The sequence below is a fragment of the Penicillium antarcticum genome (assembly GCF_028974205.1).
Source record: "Penicillium antarcticum strain IBT 31339 chromosome Unknown utg000009l_segment0_segment0, whole genome shotgun sequence".
Classification (NCBI taxonomy): Eukaryota; Fungi; Ascomycota; class Eurotiomycetes; order Eurotiales; family Aspergillaceae; genus Penicillium; species Penicillium antarcticum.
In genome coordinates this window covers 5,141,790-5,154,234 of record NW_026695307.1, presented here as the reverse complement: position 1 = coordinate 5,154,234, position 12,445 = coordinate 5,141,790, and the positions used below count along the sequence as shown (strand labels likewise).

General features: G+C 48.9%; 6 protein-coding genes across 6 annotated transcripts; 3 read left to right on the top strand and 3 right to left on the bottom strand.

Annotated features, from left to right (window-relative positions):
- Positions 1 to 451: 451 nt before the first annotated feature.
- On the bottom strand, positions 452 to 690 carry N7508_010294 (uncharacterized protein; the record flags this gene model as incomplete). Its single annotated transcript, XM_058468354.1, has 2 exons — positions 452 to 651; positions 684 to 690. 2 exons carry the CDS (start codon positions 688 to 690, stop codon positions 452 to 454), a joined length of 207 nt encoding a protein of 68 aa, XP_058316200.1.
- Positions 691 to 784: 94 nt separating this feature from the next.
- On the top strand, positions 785 to 1,976 carry N7508_010293 (aromatic ring-hydroxylating oxygenase subunit alpha; the record flags this gene model as incomplete). The annotated part of the gene is made up of 2 exons (XM_058468353.1): positions 785 to 1,467; positions 1,520 to 1,976. 2 exons carry the CDS (start codon positions 785 to 787, stop codon positions 1,974 to 1,976), a joined length of 1,140 nt encoding a protein of 379 aa, XP_058316199.1.
- A 608-nt stretch (positions 1,977 to 2,584) lies between these two features.
- On the top strand, positions 2,585 to 4,893 carry N7508_010292 (putative C6 transcription factor; the record flags this gene model as incomplete). The annotated part of the gene is given in 5 exon segments (XM_058468352.1): positions 2,585 to 2,649; positions 2,665 to 2,809; positions 2,859 to 3,363; positions 3,416 to 4,329; positions 4,375 to 4,893. The coding sequence occupies 5 exon segments, from the start codon at positions 2,585 to 2,587 to the stop codon at positions 4,891 to 4,893; spliced, it is 2,148 nt and encodes a 715-aa protein (XP_058316198.1).
- Positions 4,894 to 5,075: 182 nt separating this feature from the next.
- On the bottom strand, positions 5,076 to 6,062 carry N7508_010291 (uncharacterized protein; the record flags this gene model as incomplete). Its single annotated transcript, XM_058468351.1, has 1 exon — positions 5,076 to 6,062. One exon carries the CDS (start codon positions 6,060 to 6,062, stop codon positions 5,076 to 5,078), a length of 987 nt encoding a protein of 328 aa, XP_058316197.1.
- Positions 6,063 to 6,576: 514 nt separating this feature from the next.
- Positions 6,577 to 8,779, top strand: N7508_010290 (uncharacterized protein; the record flags this gene model as incomplete). Its single annotated transcript, XM_058468350.1, has 2 exons — positions 6,577 to 8,223; positions 8,300 to 8,779. 2 exons carry the CDS (start codon positions 6,577 to 6,579, stop codon positions 8,777 to 8,779), a joined length of 2,127 nt encoding a protein of 708 aa, XP_058316196.1.
- A 332-nt stretch (positions 8,780 to 9,111) lies between these two features.
- On the bottom strand, positions 9,112 to 10,945 carry N7508_010289 (uncharacterized protein; the record flags this gene model as incomplete). Its single annotated transcript, XM_058468349.1, has 6 exons — positions 9,112 to 9,875; positions 9,928 to 10,347; positions 10,400 to 10,482; positions 10,530 to 10,643; positions 10,726 to 10,796; positions 10,847 to 10,945. 6 exons carry the CDS (start codon positions 10,943 to 10,945, stop codon positions 9,112 to 9,114), a joined length of 1,551 nt encoding a protein of 516 aa, XP_058316195.1.
- Positions 10,946 to 12,445: the final 1,500 nt, after the last annotated feature.

Below are 12,445 nucleotides of genomic sequence, written 5' to 3'. Positions count from 1 at the left end.
TTCTGAAATATTGACTACCTTTCCAACTATAATAGGAAAATGAACGGCAGAGACATCAGATCATGGGGTTGATATGAACGAGATGGGTGTGCCAGAAGAATTGGATTATAGATAATATTGTTACTCCAATGACAACATATGCAGTGCATCCGAGTGGTTCTTTGAATCAAGATACCCCAAAACCCCCATCAAGAAGTTGCATATCTGGTTAAAGTATACAATGTTTGATGAATGATGAGGTTGTACCACGGGCTTAAGCAGCACCCCCATTTTGATAATGCATCTGTCTCTGCTAGTTGGTCCTGCATGTCCGTAAACCCAAAGGTAATATTTGCATAGACCGTCCAAATAGTTGAAAATTTCATATGACCTTAGCCAACGCATTGCAGCATGTAGGTTCTATTATCAAAGCATCAGCACACGGTAGAAAGCCGGCCACCCGAGTGGCGTTTTACAAGCGCGGTAGTTCGATCCGTCTACCGTAGGTGCCCCTCTCTGATCGACAGATACTAGCTGGAAGACTAATCTTCACAACCTTCCGGCGATGAACGGCTAAACCTCCGTCCCGGTCCTGTGATCGGCGAATACGTGCATCTTGGGCACCCCCATGGGCAACCATGAACTCATGCTCATGATAGCCGTCATTACGGTCTAGATAAGGTAGGTTATATTAGAGGTCTCACCTGCCATTCTGTACGGGAATCCAAGACAACAAACCTTGGGTTTCATTCTTCATTTGACCAAAGCGCCTACGTCAACGACTCGAATCAATTCTCATTTCACAATGTCTACCTTGCCTGCGTCATGGTACTTCTCATCGGAGATGTATGAGCTTGAGCGCCGCGCCATCTTCTGTCGCAAATGGCTTCTCACTACACACACCATGCGTTTCGCCAAGACTGGCGACTGGATCAAATATAATATTGCTGGATACGCCTTCATCCTTGTTAAGGATCGCGAAGGAACTGTCAATGCATTCCATAACATTTGCCGACACCGTGCATTCCCAGTAGTGACTGGTGATGGTGGTACTTCCCGGATCTTCTCTTGTCAATACCACGGGTGGTCCTACGGTCTCAATGGCAAGCTCGCCAAGGCACCAGGATACCAAGAGCTGGAGGGCTTCGACAAGAGCAAGAATGGTCTCCTACCAATCCACACCCACATTGATGACAATGGTTTCATCTGGTTGAACTTGGATGCCGAGGAGACTCCCGAGTTTTCCTTCGCGGATGACGCCAAATATATTGATCTGCAGGCCCGTCTCAAGGATTTTAAATACGAAGATTACGAATTCGATAACGCATGGGAGACAAACGAGGATTTCAACTGGAAGACTCTTGCACACATCTACAACGAGCGCTACCAGGGCCAAACTTCTTCCCCCGATAGCAAGTCCGAGCAGACTGCTGAGAGTCTGAGGGCTGCTAGTACTTACTACTTTCCCAATGCTACCATGACCGTTTCGTAAGCGCATACGCCCGTTTGAGTTAATGTCCGTTGCTGACCGTGCATACAGATCCCATTCCTTCTTCATGCAACGCTTGGTGCCCACAGGCCCCACTTCCTGCGCGGTGCGATACGAGGTTTTCAGAAACAAGAGCTCCAGCGAGGAAGACTTCGAGAAGATCAACGAAGTATACAAGAGAATCATGTCCGAAGACAGTGGCATCTGCACTGAAGCACAAAAGAGCCTTAACGATGGTCAGCTCTCTTCCCAGCTGGAGAATAGTCCCCTCGACTTCCAGACCGCTGTTTATGGCTTGATTACGGAGCACCAACAACGGGAAGAGGAGGCGCAGAAGCAGATCTGGCCTGCCCAGCAAAAACTCCCCATTGAGGCAGAGACCAGTAAGGAGGATATGGACTTTTGCTCAAAACTCTCCAGTCCCCCTAGTGGGTGCTGTGGAGGAAAAGCTTGCGGAGCGGGCCCTGCACCAGGGCCAGCGACTGCCACGGAGACAGCGGTCTACTAATCATATGCATAGATCCTCGTGATCTACTCCTGCGCATCGTTTATTTTTATGATAATGACACATTGCATATAATGATACTTTTCAGAGTGTCCACGTCACACGACCAAGTAATAGTTCACGGTCAGATGACTATATCGAGAGATTTGGACTAATCAGAGACTAGCAAATGCAAGCAACCTTATTATAGCCTGAACTCTTGCTATCTCTTTCAAATCCGACTAGGTAGAGATATAGCAATTCATTTGGTTCTTTGTTAACCTTTAAGCCCGCATGTGATTTTAGGAAAATAGCATTCCATTGCCACTGGACATTTTATCCAATTCTAGTATAGGTTACATAGGTCTAGATCGGAGGGGTTCCCGGAGAAACAGACACCATCCCCTCATTACTTATACCTCCGACCTCGGGAGATTACGATCTTCTTGTTCTTTTCTTATCTACTAAACCTGAAAAGCAACGTTACCCTTTCCCCGCCTGTATTTTTCCCGCCCGTAACGCGCGATGGCTATCATCAGTCTGCGGTCATAACCCCGCTTAACTCATCCCTTCTTATTAGTCTGATTGCTGATTGCTTCTCCTCCACATATATCATATATCATATTTCGATTATGGTGATGCCACGAGACAGTGCTCGTGGCAGATTACGTTCCCATGAGGCCTGCCTCAACTGCAGGTGAGAGCGAAACAGCTTGTCTATTGGAGTAGGCCTGATGTCATACAGGAGAAAGAAAACCCGATGTCCGGCCGAGAAACCCTCTTGTTCAAGCTGTGTGCGCCTGAACCAACCCTGTCTTTATACATCGATATCGAGGAGCTCAAGGGGCGGTCCATCGGTATGTAAGAAGGTGTTAGTAATGGATTGGGGGCTAATTCCATTTGCAGGACGATCGGCTCGCGTTCCTGGAGGAGAAAGTAAACCTCATTCTCAGCGGCTCTAGGCCAACACAAGACATTCAGTCGGAAAAAGGACGCGATGGAGCGAATGGAACGAATGGAATTTCAGACACGTCTTATCCAACACGTGCGCCTTCTAATGAACCTATTAACCCTGTGGCCGACCCTTTCTTCCTCGGCTTTGGCTATGAGGACTCGAATAATCAACCATCATCCCCTGCGATTGCTAAAGCGATTGACCTCTACTTTGAATATTGCCACCGTCAGCCAATTTGGTGTTTTAATCGGGAAGAGGTCTCCGATCCAAGTTGTCTTTCGGAAGAGCTTGTTTGTTGCCTTCTGGCACTGACTTCGAGGTTCTCGAGAGACAGAGATCATTTAGAACATTATGGCGACAGTGCGAGAAGCTTGGTTATGCTTCGCATGGCCAATGGTACGGTCGAGCTCGAGACAATTGAGAGTCTTTGTCTGCTCGCCTATTCTTCGTTCTTAGGTATGGATAGGAACCACTTTTATGTATAGTGCAGGCATTGACTTTATTGCAGATGGGAATATTCATCTCGGTCGCTTCCATCTTGGTCTCGCGTTACATCTCTGCCGGTCAGCAACGCTAGATCTTGAATCGACTTATGTTGGGGAAGGTCCTACCACCGAGCGCAAGAAGCGTTTGTTCTGGAGTCTCCAATGCCTCGAACAGTCATATGGGCAGCAAAATGGCTTCCTCTGCGTACCATCTGAGATTTTGCGCGCATTCTATGTTTCATCTAGCAGCGACCGGATGATGCAGAGTGAGAGCGAAGCAAAGCCTCCCCCACTACCGACCGATGATCTCGGTTGCTCGACCTCCTCCGATATAGGAATTTGGAGTCTGGCAGCTCACTTTGGTTGGGTCTGGAGCAGAGTGCGAACATACGTGTCAGATTGTGCTCGGAACAGACTAAAAGAACCCTGGAGACATGACTCGATGTATTCCATGGTGCTCTCAGACCTAACAGAAATCGAGAACAAACTTTCCCAGTGTCACCGATATGACTCGGTCAAGTTCTACGAGCGCACGGGAGAGGAGCTTGCAATGAATCGTGACTACTGGACTCCTTGGCTCAAATTGCAATTCACATATCATTGCATTCTGACCGTTCTCAACCACCCGTTTCTTTACATTATCGCATCACAGTACAACGACAACCTTGCAATTCCTAACGCCTTTTGGAGGCGATCCTCAGAGCTGGTTCTCTTACATGCCACTTGGCTTGTCCGCATGATAGACATGGTTTTGGAGAAGAAGCTGCGATTAATTGATCCATTCTTTGGACACGCCGCTGCAATTGCGGCTACAGTGCATCTATACTATTGCTGCGCTGCGGACCCTCGACTAAAATACAAATCCAAGGTGGACTTTACCAAATGCAGAAAGTTCCTCAAAACATTCGTGGGCTTTTCATCTGCTTGTGCAGTCTTGGTAGGTTTTCAGAGGCAAATTTCAAACAAGCGCTAACATCTGCAGGATCAAACTTTGGATAAGATGACACGGATTGCTTCTGGATCAGAAGATGTCGATTATGACTGGGAGCCTGAGAAAATTCATCTCAGCATTCCTCTAATGTGGGATGTTCTTCAGGTCAACTGTAAACCCAAGCCACATGAAGTATCTACGGGGGGCTTGCTACATCCATCATTGACTCCGACCGTTTCGACAGAAGAGGCGGATGACGGTCCTACCTCTACTGTAGAGGTCATCGTCGCCATGTCTCCTAATATCACCGTGAATACTGCGGATGGCGGCCAAGCCGCCCACATGCCTCCGACTCTGCCACGCGTTCCAACTACAAAGTACTCACCCGACTTGGGCATGGGAGAAAAGCTACTTGCACCCGCCGACAGTCTAATGACCAATACTCCCTGGCTATGGGCTGATGCCTCACAATTTGTTGACCTGGAAAACAGTGTGGGATATGCCGATTCAGAATCAGCCCTCGGCAACATTGAAGGATTTTCCACATGGTGGGACTTTGGAAACTTATAGAACTAATAGGTTCATTGATATCTACTACGGCTTCACTCTGACCTCAAGCCGTAACTCACATCCGACACTTTTACCCAAAGCCCCTTGCGAGATGCCCCTTGCGAAAACAAAAAAAAAAATTGCCCTAACGAACGCCAGATGAAAACTTGATGCCCATGCGCTCTTCCCCCAAAAGATCAAGTTTAAGCCGCCGCGACCGTCTTCAACTTCTCCTGCAAAGCAGCAAAATTCCTTTTCATCGCACTCTCGGTAAACTGAGCCCCGGTGACAATCGGATACTTCTTCAACGGCCCCTGGATCAAAGCATCCTTACAAGGCTGATTGAAGTACGCAATGCTGTACCGATCACCAAAATAGTCGCCAGGTTCACACGGCGCCTTAACCCGGTGGAAAGTCGACTTGAACCTATCGTCCGACCACGACATGAGTAAGTCCCCAATATTACAGACAATCGCCTCGGTGCTCGCCTCGACTTTGGTCCATTCGTCCCCTATCCCGAACTCAGTGACCACCTCCCGCCCAGGACAGATTTCCAGCCCACTCTGCCCTTCCTTTTGAAAGAGTAAAGTCAAAAAGTCCCAATCGGCATGTGCCCCTGCGCGATGATATTCTTGCCCGTCCGACACCTCCGGCTGCGCAAAGTAATGAAGTAGACGCATGGTTGTCTGGGAATTTGGCCGTCTAATGCCATGGCATTCAATGAAGAATGTTTCGGGGAAGCCTAGTCCGCGTGCGAAGCAGCGCATTAGGCGTTCGGATATTTCTTGCACCCGGTGCATGAAGGTGAGACTGGTTGTTTGGAAACCGGGTAGGTCGGTGTCTTTGATCCACAGGTCTTTCATGTTTTCGCCGAATTGAAGCTGGTAGGATTCCTTGCTGTCGGGTTTGCCGGTTGACGGGCGGATTTGTGAGTTCTTCTCCCAGCCCACGTTGTTCGCGTTCCAGGGTACCGTTGCTTTCACGTTCTCTGGTAGATCGAACATGCTCTTTGATGTTGCAAACATTGTTTCGATGTCTTCTTTAGAGATGCCGTGGTTGATGACGGTGAAGAAGCCCACATTTTCGGCGGCATCGATTAGTTGGTTTGTTATTTCTCCAATTCGATTCTCAAAGTCGTGCATGGAGATGCGTGGGATAGCGCGGTCGACATAGCGAGTTTGGGATGCCATGTTGTTTGCTGATAGTCACAGGACCAAATTTGCGAGTAATGATGTGCTTGTGTTTGAGCTGCATCGAGGAGCATGCGAGGGTCTTTATAGGCAAATCATTGTGATACAAGCTCGCCCGAGGAGGCCATGGTTGGTCTGATCAGCTCGGCCGCCCTCGGCCGAGCTGATAAGGATGGGGGGAATTGGGGAATACTATAGATGAAGGGGCTTTTATTCTGAGAGGTGCTATCCATAGGATATTTTCTAGCATTCCTTAATTAACAACCTACTTAACACTCTTTGTTCTATCATGATTAGGTTGAATATGGGCTATTGCCATAGCTGACGGACAGTCAGCTCGCCAAAAATGTCGGCGGGTTGAGCGATATGCCAAAGCATTAAGCCAATAGTAGCAGCCCATTTGACTAGACCCTACCTAATGAAATGATGCGCTTTCCGATAGGCAAATCTAATCAATTTATCCGATAAACCCCAGAATGTCTCAATCCCCCAAATTGTGTGTCCTTTGACAATCATGCGCTCAGGGGTGCATCGAAAGCGCCTAGCTTGTGTTGAATGTACACGCCGCAAGGTCAAATGTGACAAGATTTTGCCATGTCGAAACTGCTCCAGAAAGGGTACTGCGTGTACTCGACCGCGAGACCGGAGTTCTCCGGTTTCAAGTATCGCGGTTATTGGCAGACATGAGGAGACCTTCACCAGTCCCACTGCTGGCGCACTTGATATTATTCAAAGGCTCGAATCTCAAGTGAACCAGCTCGAAGCAGCGCTGGAAGATTCCAGGGCTAGAGAAACTCAGCAGCCAACGCCAACAGTCAGGTCAACTTCTACACCCAGATTACCAACGACATCTTCACCTACAGCAGTGAAAACATCTACACTTGATCCGGAAAATTCAATAGGAGAGGTGGAAGATGCAGCCACTATCCTCGAGTTCCTAGCATGGGGGCGTCGCAAAGACCCAACTTACCATGATGCGATCATCCAAAACAGCAAGCCGGATCACTCACCAGGAGATGTTACCGTTGAAGATGAAGTCGACTACGCACATTCACCTGGATACATGCCTTCATCGATATGCCAGATGCTTCTGCCGACCCAGCCAAAAGTCCTCCAACTGATTAAATATCATATGGACTGTCTACTTTGGTACCATGGCGCATTGCACGCCACCACGTTCATGAAAGAACTAGTCAAGTTCTACGACCAGTATGACGGTCAGATTGATTCGCGTGGTGTAGACTTACAATGGATAGCTTTACTATTTGCCATCCTCACAGGATCAATGACCTGTGCGCCCCGTAGTGTCGCCCAATCCTGGGGATTCCACGGCGAGGAACAGGAGACGCTATCAAAGCGCTGGCTGAAAGCCACAACAACATGCCTCCAGCGAGCAGAATATATGGCGTATCATTCCATTTACTCTGTGCAGGCGATTGCAACACTCACAATCTCCGCCCATATGCTCGGATACTCGAATGGACTATCAGTCCTACTTGCCTCGGCTGTCCGCATCGCCCAAGGTCTCGGCCTCCACGAAATGAAAGAAGACCAAGAAGCAACCCAAACAGCAGAAAATATTCTAAGTCGTGAGATCGGCCGACGGGTTTGGTGCCAGCTCTGCATCCAGGACTGGTTTTCAATCCCCTTCACAGAAAGCTATCTCCTCCACCAAGGCTTCACAACATCCAAGCCCCAAAACAGTGACGACGACATGAACCCCCTCCCAGAGCACACCCCAACAGTAACCAGTTACTCCCGTCTTTTCTACGACATCGCCGCCCTAATGCCAAATCTCCAAGACGCCATCACGACTTCTAATACCCCCTACACGAAATACGAACAAGTCCTCAAATACGATCGCAAAATGCGTACTCTCGCGACGAAGCATCTACCTTATTATCTCCAGAATGTTCCTCTGGACCCGGGCTGGCCATGCTATGTCCCGTGGGCACGACGCAGTCTGGCGATTAGTTCTGCACATAAGGTTATCATGATCCATCGCAAATTCCTCAGCGCTAGCTTTTCGAATCCTATGTTTGAGTTGACGCGGAAAACATGCGTTGCGGCTTCAAGGACTATTATCAAGGAGCAGATGGAGGCTGTTCGGGACGGGGGACCTGTGCTTTGGATTCATCAGGCTTTTAGCGTTACGGCTAGTGTAAGTACATGGTTTCGATTTTTCGAAAGGTGGTTTTGGGAGATCGAGAGTCTGGTCTGTTAATAAACACCTACAGATTATCTTATGCCTGGATCTTTTCCATCAGTCTGGACCGGAGCGCGAGTCTTCAGAACATAGACGACTTATCAATGGCGGCATTGAGATCTTGTCTCAGTGCCAGTCAGATATGATTGCCAAACGGGGTGTTTCGTTGTTAAAGGCGATGCTTGCAGATGATCAGTGCAAGACGTCTGAGCGAAGGTTAACCGTGGAAATGCATGGACGAAGAGATATCCACAATGACATGCCTGGCGCCCAGCGGTCCAATTTTTTGAGTATTCCGGCTATCATACGCAATTTCTATCAGCAAGATCATGCTCCTCTGGTTGGGAAACCACGACGTACTTCGGAGACATCTGAAGTTGGACGTTGGCCCGAGTTGATGAGAGATGACCCTGTTGCTACGCCTGGCGTTGATTTCTTGGCATCTCTTGGATTGGACTGTGTCGGGGGATTGGATGAGATATTGAATATGGCAACGGACTATATGAATTAAATTTGCCAGAATTCATTCGTTGTCATACGATACGAACCTCAAGTTCAGTTGAAATTGTGGTCCGTTATTCCGACGGACATGGTGGTAAAGCATTGTCTCATGGCTCTAAATTATGTTCATTCCAAATAGGTATATCCAAATGCCAATTAAATATCATAAATGCGCAGAATACGAAGGGCCTGCCCAAGGAGACGATATATATGCGCAATTGGCGCGGTCCCAAGCTTGGAATATATGCAAGCAGGCCAAAAAGAAAAATCCACCTAGAAAGTCCATCCAAAAAAAGGATCCAAAATAAATGTCAAAATAAAATTAAAATGGCGAGTGTTGCTTTAGTCAACCTTCCGAACCTGAGTCACAGGTGCCCTGTAAACACGGCGACCATGAAGAATGTATAGAATAATAGCGAAAATGACCACAGCACCAAAGACCAGGATAGACCAATTCATATCCACAGGTGTTGGGTTGTTAGCAGTGGGGAAGAAGGTGAAGATAATGGCAAAGCAAAGCCATGCAAGGGAGAAGACATTGATAGCCAACCCGAATGAGCCGAGCGAGAAGCGTGCTGGTGGGATACCGCCCGGTTGGAAACGAACCCGGATGACCGCGGCGATTGGCAGAATATATGTCGTGAAGAGAGCAGCAATCATGACGGATGCGACGGCGTTGAACGCGGCCGTAGATCCGATGTTGATCAAGCTCAGTAGCACGGTGATGATGGTCGAGACCAGCACCGAGCAAACGGGGATCTGGGTTCGTCGGTTCACGTGTGCAAGCTGCTTGGAGAATGGCAGGGCGTCGTCACGGGCGAAAGCAAAGGTCTGACGGGAGACGGTTGCAAGAATTCCGATTGCACTGCAGACTTCGAGGACGAGGATGATGGCGGCCACACCGTTGGTGGCAGGAATAGAACCGGTAGCGCGTTGGACTGCGGGCAGGAAAGAAAATCCGCTGGCGGGTTCGAGGATGGCGTCTGTCAAGGGACCCATGTTGTATAGAAGAGTGACCAACATGATGAAACCGAGGGCACCGTTGATCAGAGCGGTTGAAACCATGCACCACGGCACAATCAAGGCGGCGTTCTGGATCTCCTCAGCTGTTCACAATTAGTGATTGTTCTCACATCCGCAGAGACATGGTCGACTTACACATATGGGTAGCGGCATCCGGGCCTGTCCAGGAGAAAATGGGAGTAAGCTGGCCAACCAAACATGCCAGTCCTATACTCGACCATCCACCAGAGTTGGTGAATTCCTTCCAGACCGATTCACCAGAGGCCTGCCCGGGGGACATCGCCCACATCAAAACGAGAACAGCGACAAATCCACCGAGATGAATAGCGAGGATGAGACCCTCCATGGGAGGGAGAATCTTGTAGCCCCAAGTATTGACAATAGTTCCGACAGCGGCGATGGCGATGGTCAGCAGAGTACCGTGCCAGCGCTCATATCCATACACCCAGCCGGAGGGATCTGAGTAGTTGAAGACCAGTAATCCCTGGATCAAGGTACCGCATAGGTAGCAGATACTCGCAAAAGCGGCCTGCCATCCCAGAACCGACAGCCATCCTAGTGCGACATTAGCACGATTCAGTTTTATAGATCGAAAGTGTGGTCGTACCGGTGAGATAACTCAAGAATCGCTGGTACCTGGGCCAAGCAAATTCACTGACCCAGTGGTACTGTCCACCGGATGTTGGCGAGCTGAAGATGTTAACTTCCATGCGCGCCAAGTCTGTCCTTGTACTTACATCGACGCGATTTCAGCCATGGACACGACCGCGGCGAAAAAGCCCACAAACGAAGCAATGTATACATAGATCATGCCCGCTTTTCCACCATCGATAAGACCATAGGTACTCGTTCTGTTGCGGACTCCATTATTATTGCTGTTCCGGGTCGCAAACCAGCCGCAATGCCAGTCGCAGTCGCGTGGGCCCAACTCACAATAGAATAGACTCCCATGTGGCCATCAACGTCGTCGTGAATCCCAAAATCGAATAAAATCGGAAATTTCTCTGCCGCTGATCAGCCCTCGTTCCGCACTTCCTATTCCGACTGATCGCACCTTGAACTGCTGTGTCTTGCCCAGACGCTGCATGTCCCAGTCATCTTGGGCGGTCGCATCGAGGCCGACCTCCTGCGATATCATCTCCTTGTCTCTCATGGCGTAGTTTGGAGGGGAAAGAAAGAAGGCGAAGATCCCAAGTCAGAGGGAAGGGGGAAAATTACCAATCATCAGGGGGAACCACATCTGAGTGGAGCTTGAAGTTTATCTTGATTTTGCGCTATGCATCCTCGCGTCTGGGCATACATGTGCATGGACGTGTACCTTTTTGATTTTCAATATTCAGGGATCTGCCATGTACAGATATGTCCTCTATAGGCACTATGAGTGTCACAAAGGAAGCAACTGATTTCCCGTGGTTGGCCTCCAAATCGCACATTCCATCGGGTTCGGGAAGGCAAAAAATGACTCCACCGCCACACTCTTCACAAAGTTCAGACTGCATAGCTCGAACTGAATTAGATTGCCGTGGGGTCAGGAGTCAACTTCTCCGCAAATGATAAATGTCTCATCCTGTAGCCAACACACGGTCCCACTCGCACAAACCGCTCGGGGTTAAAGACTGCTGAATAGGGCCAATCAAGTCGACGTTTCAGGTTCATGATTCGGGATGACCCGTCACAGATGGAGTTGTGGCAGAAACAAGCTCGCAGAAAAGGTACACGTAACCACTGGTAGGAATCTGAATCAGTACGGACTCTTCAGTTTGACGAGACCGTCGTGCAGATGCTGTAATGCGACGAGCCGTGCGGTGTCTAATCAATAGTCGGGGTGCGCCGGAGACAATGGCGGCCAAGTGACTTGGCAGCTGCATATACCCCTGTCTGTTGTGTGGTGTCTAGGCCACGAGCCACCTATTATATCACCAGCCACTTATCGCATTGCGGTACTTACCCCTGTTCCCTCGTGGCATAAGTCCTGTCAGTGGATTGGATTCCGATGTCCGGATTTTAAACAGGTCTGACGTACCTGCTAGGGCAGACGACATTCCTGCGGCGACAAGTCATTCTTTAGTTGTCCCCTTGGTTCAGCAATTTAGCGCTATCACTCCGTACTGCGTGCGTACTTGACCAAACTCTACAGTACAGTACATCCAACAGTTGGCCCGCATACGCTTTAGCGCTCAAGAGAAATACATGGATACATTTACCAAATAGAACACGTCTGCTTGCATATCGATGGAAGATAATCCCTGTTTTCCGTACGAATATCCGGACCGACATCCGGCTCGCAGCGGAATTGGTCGCAGAAGAATGGACAAACTCACAGTCAGAGCGCACGATGTCAAAAGCCGACCGTAGTAGATAGCCGCGCCTATGTATTTGTACACGTAGTCAACTGATTAGACTCTCTACGTTCGGCATCATCGGTCAGAGCTGCCGGGAGCTGCCGGGAGATGCCGATGTCTCACAGTCCGACTAGCCAAGAGATATTTTTTGCAATTGAGACACCATCCACAATGCGGATACACTTTTCAATAATTTGTCCAAGATATATAGCGTTATATCCCGATTTATATCCCGATTGAACGAGGATTCACGGATATAAGAAAAGACAAAAGATGACCTTTGCGCATAAATTGAAGAATTGATAGGCTGC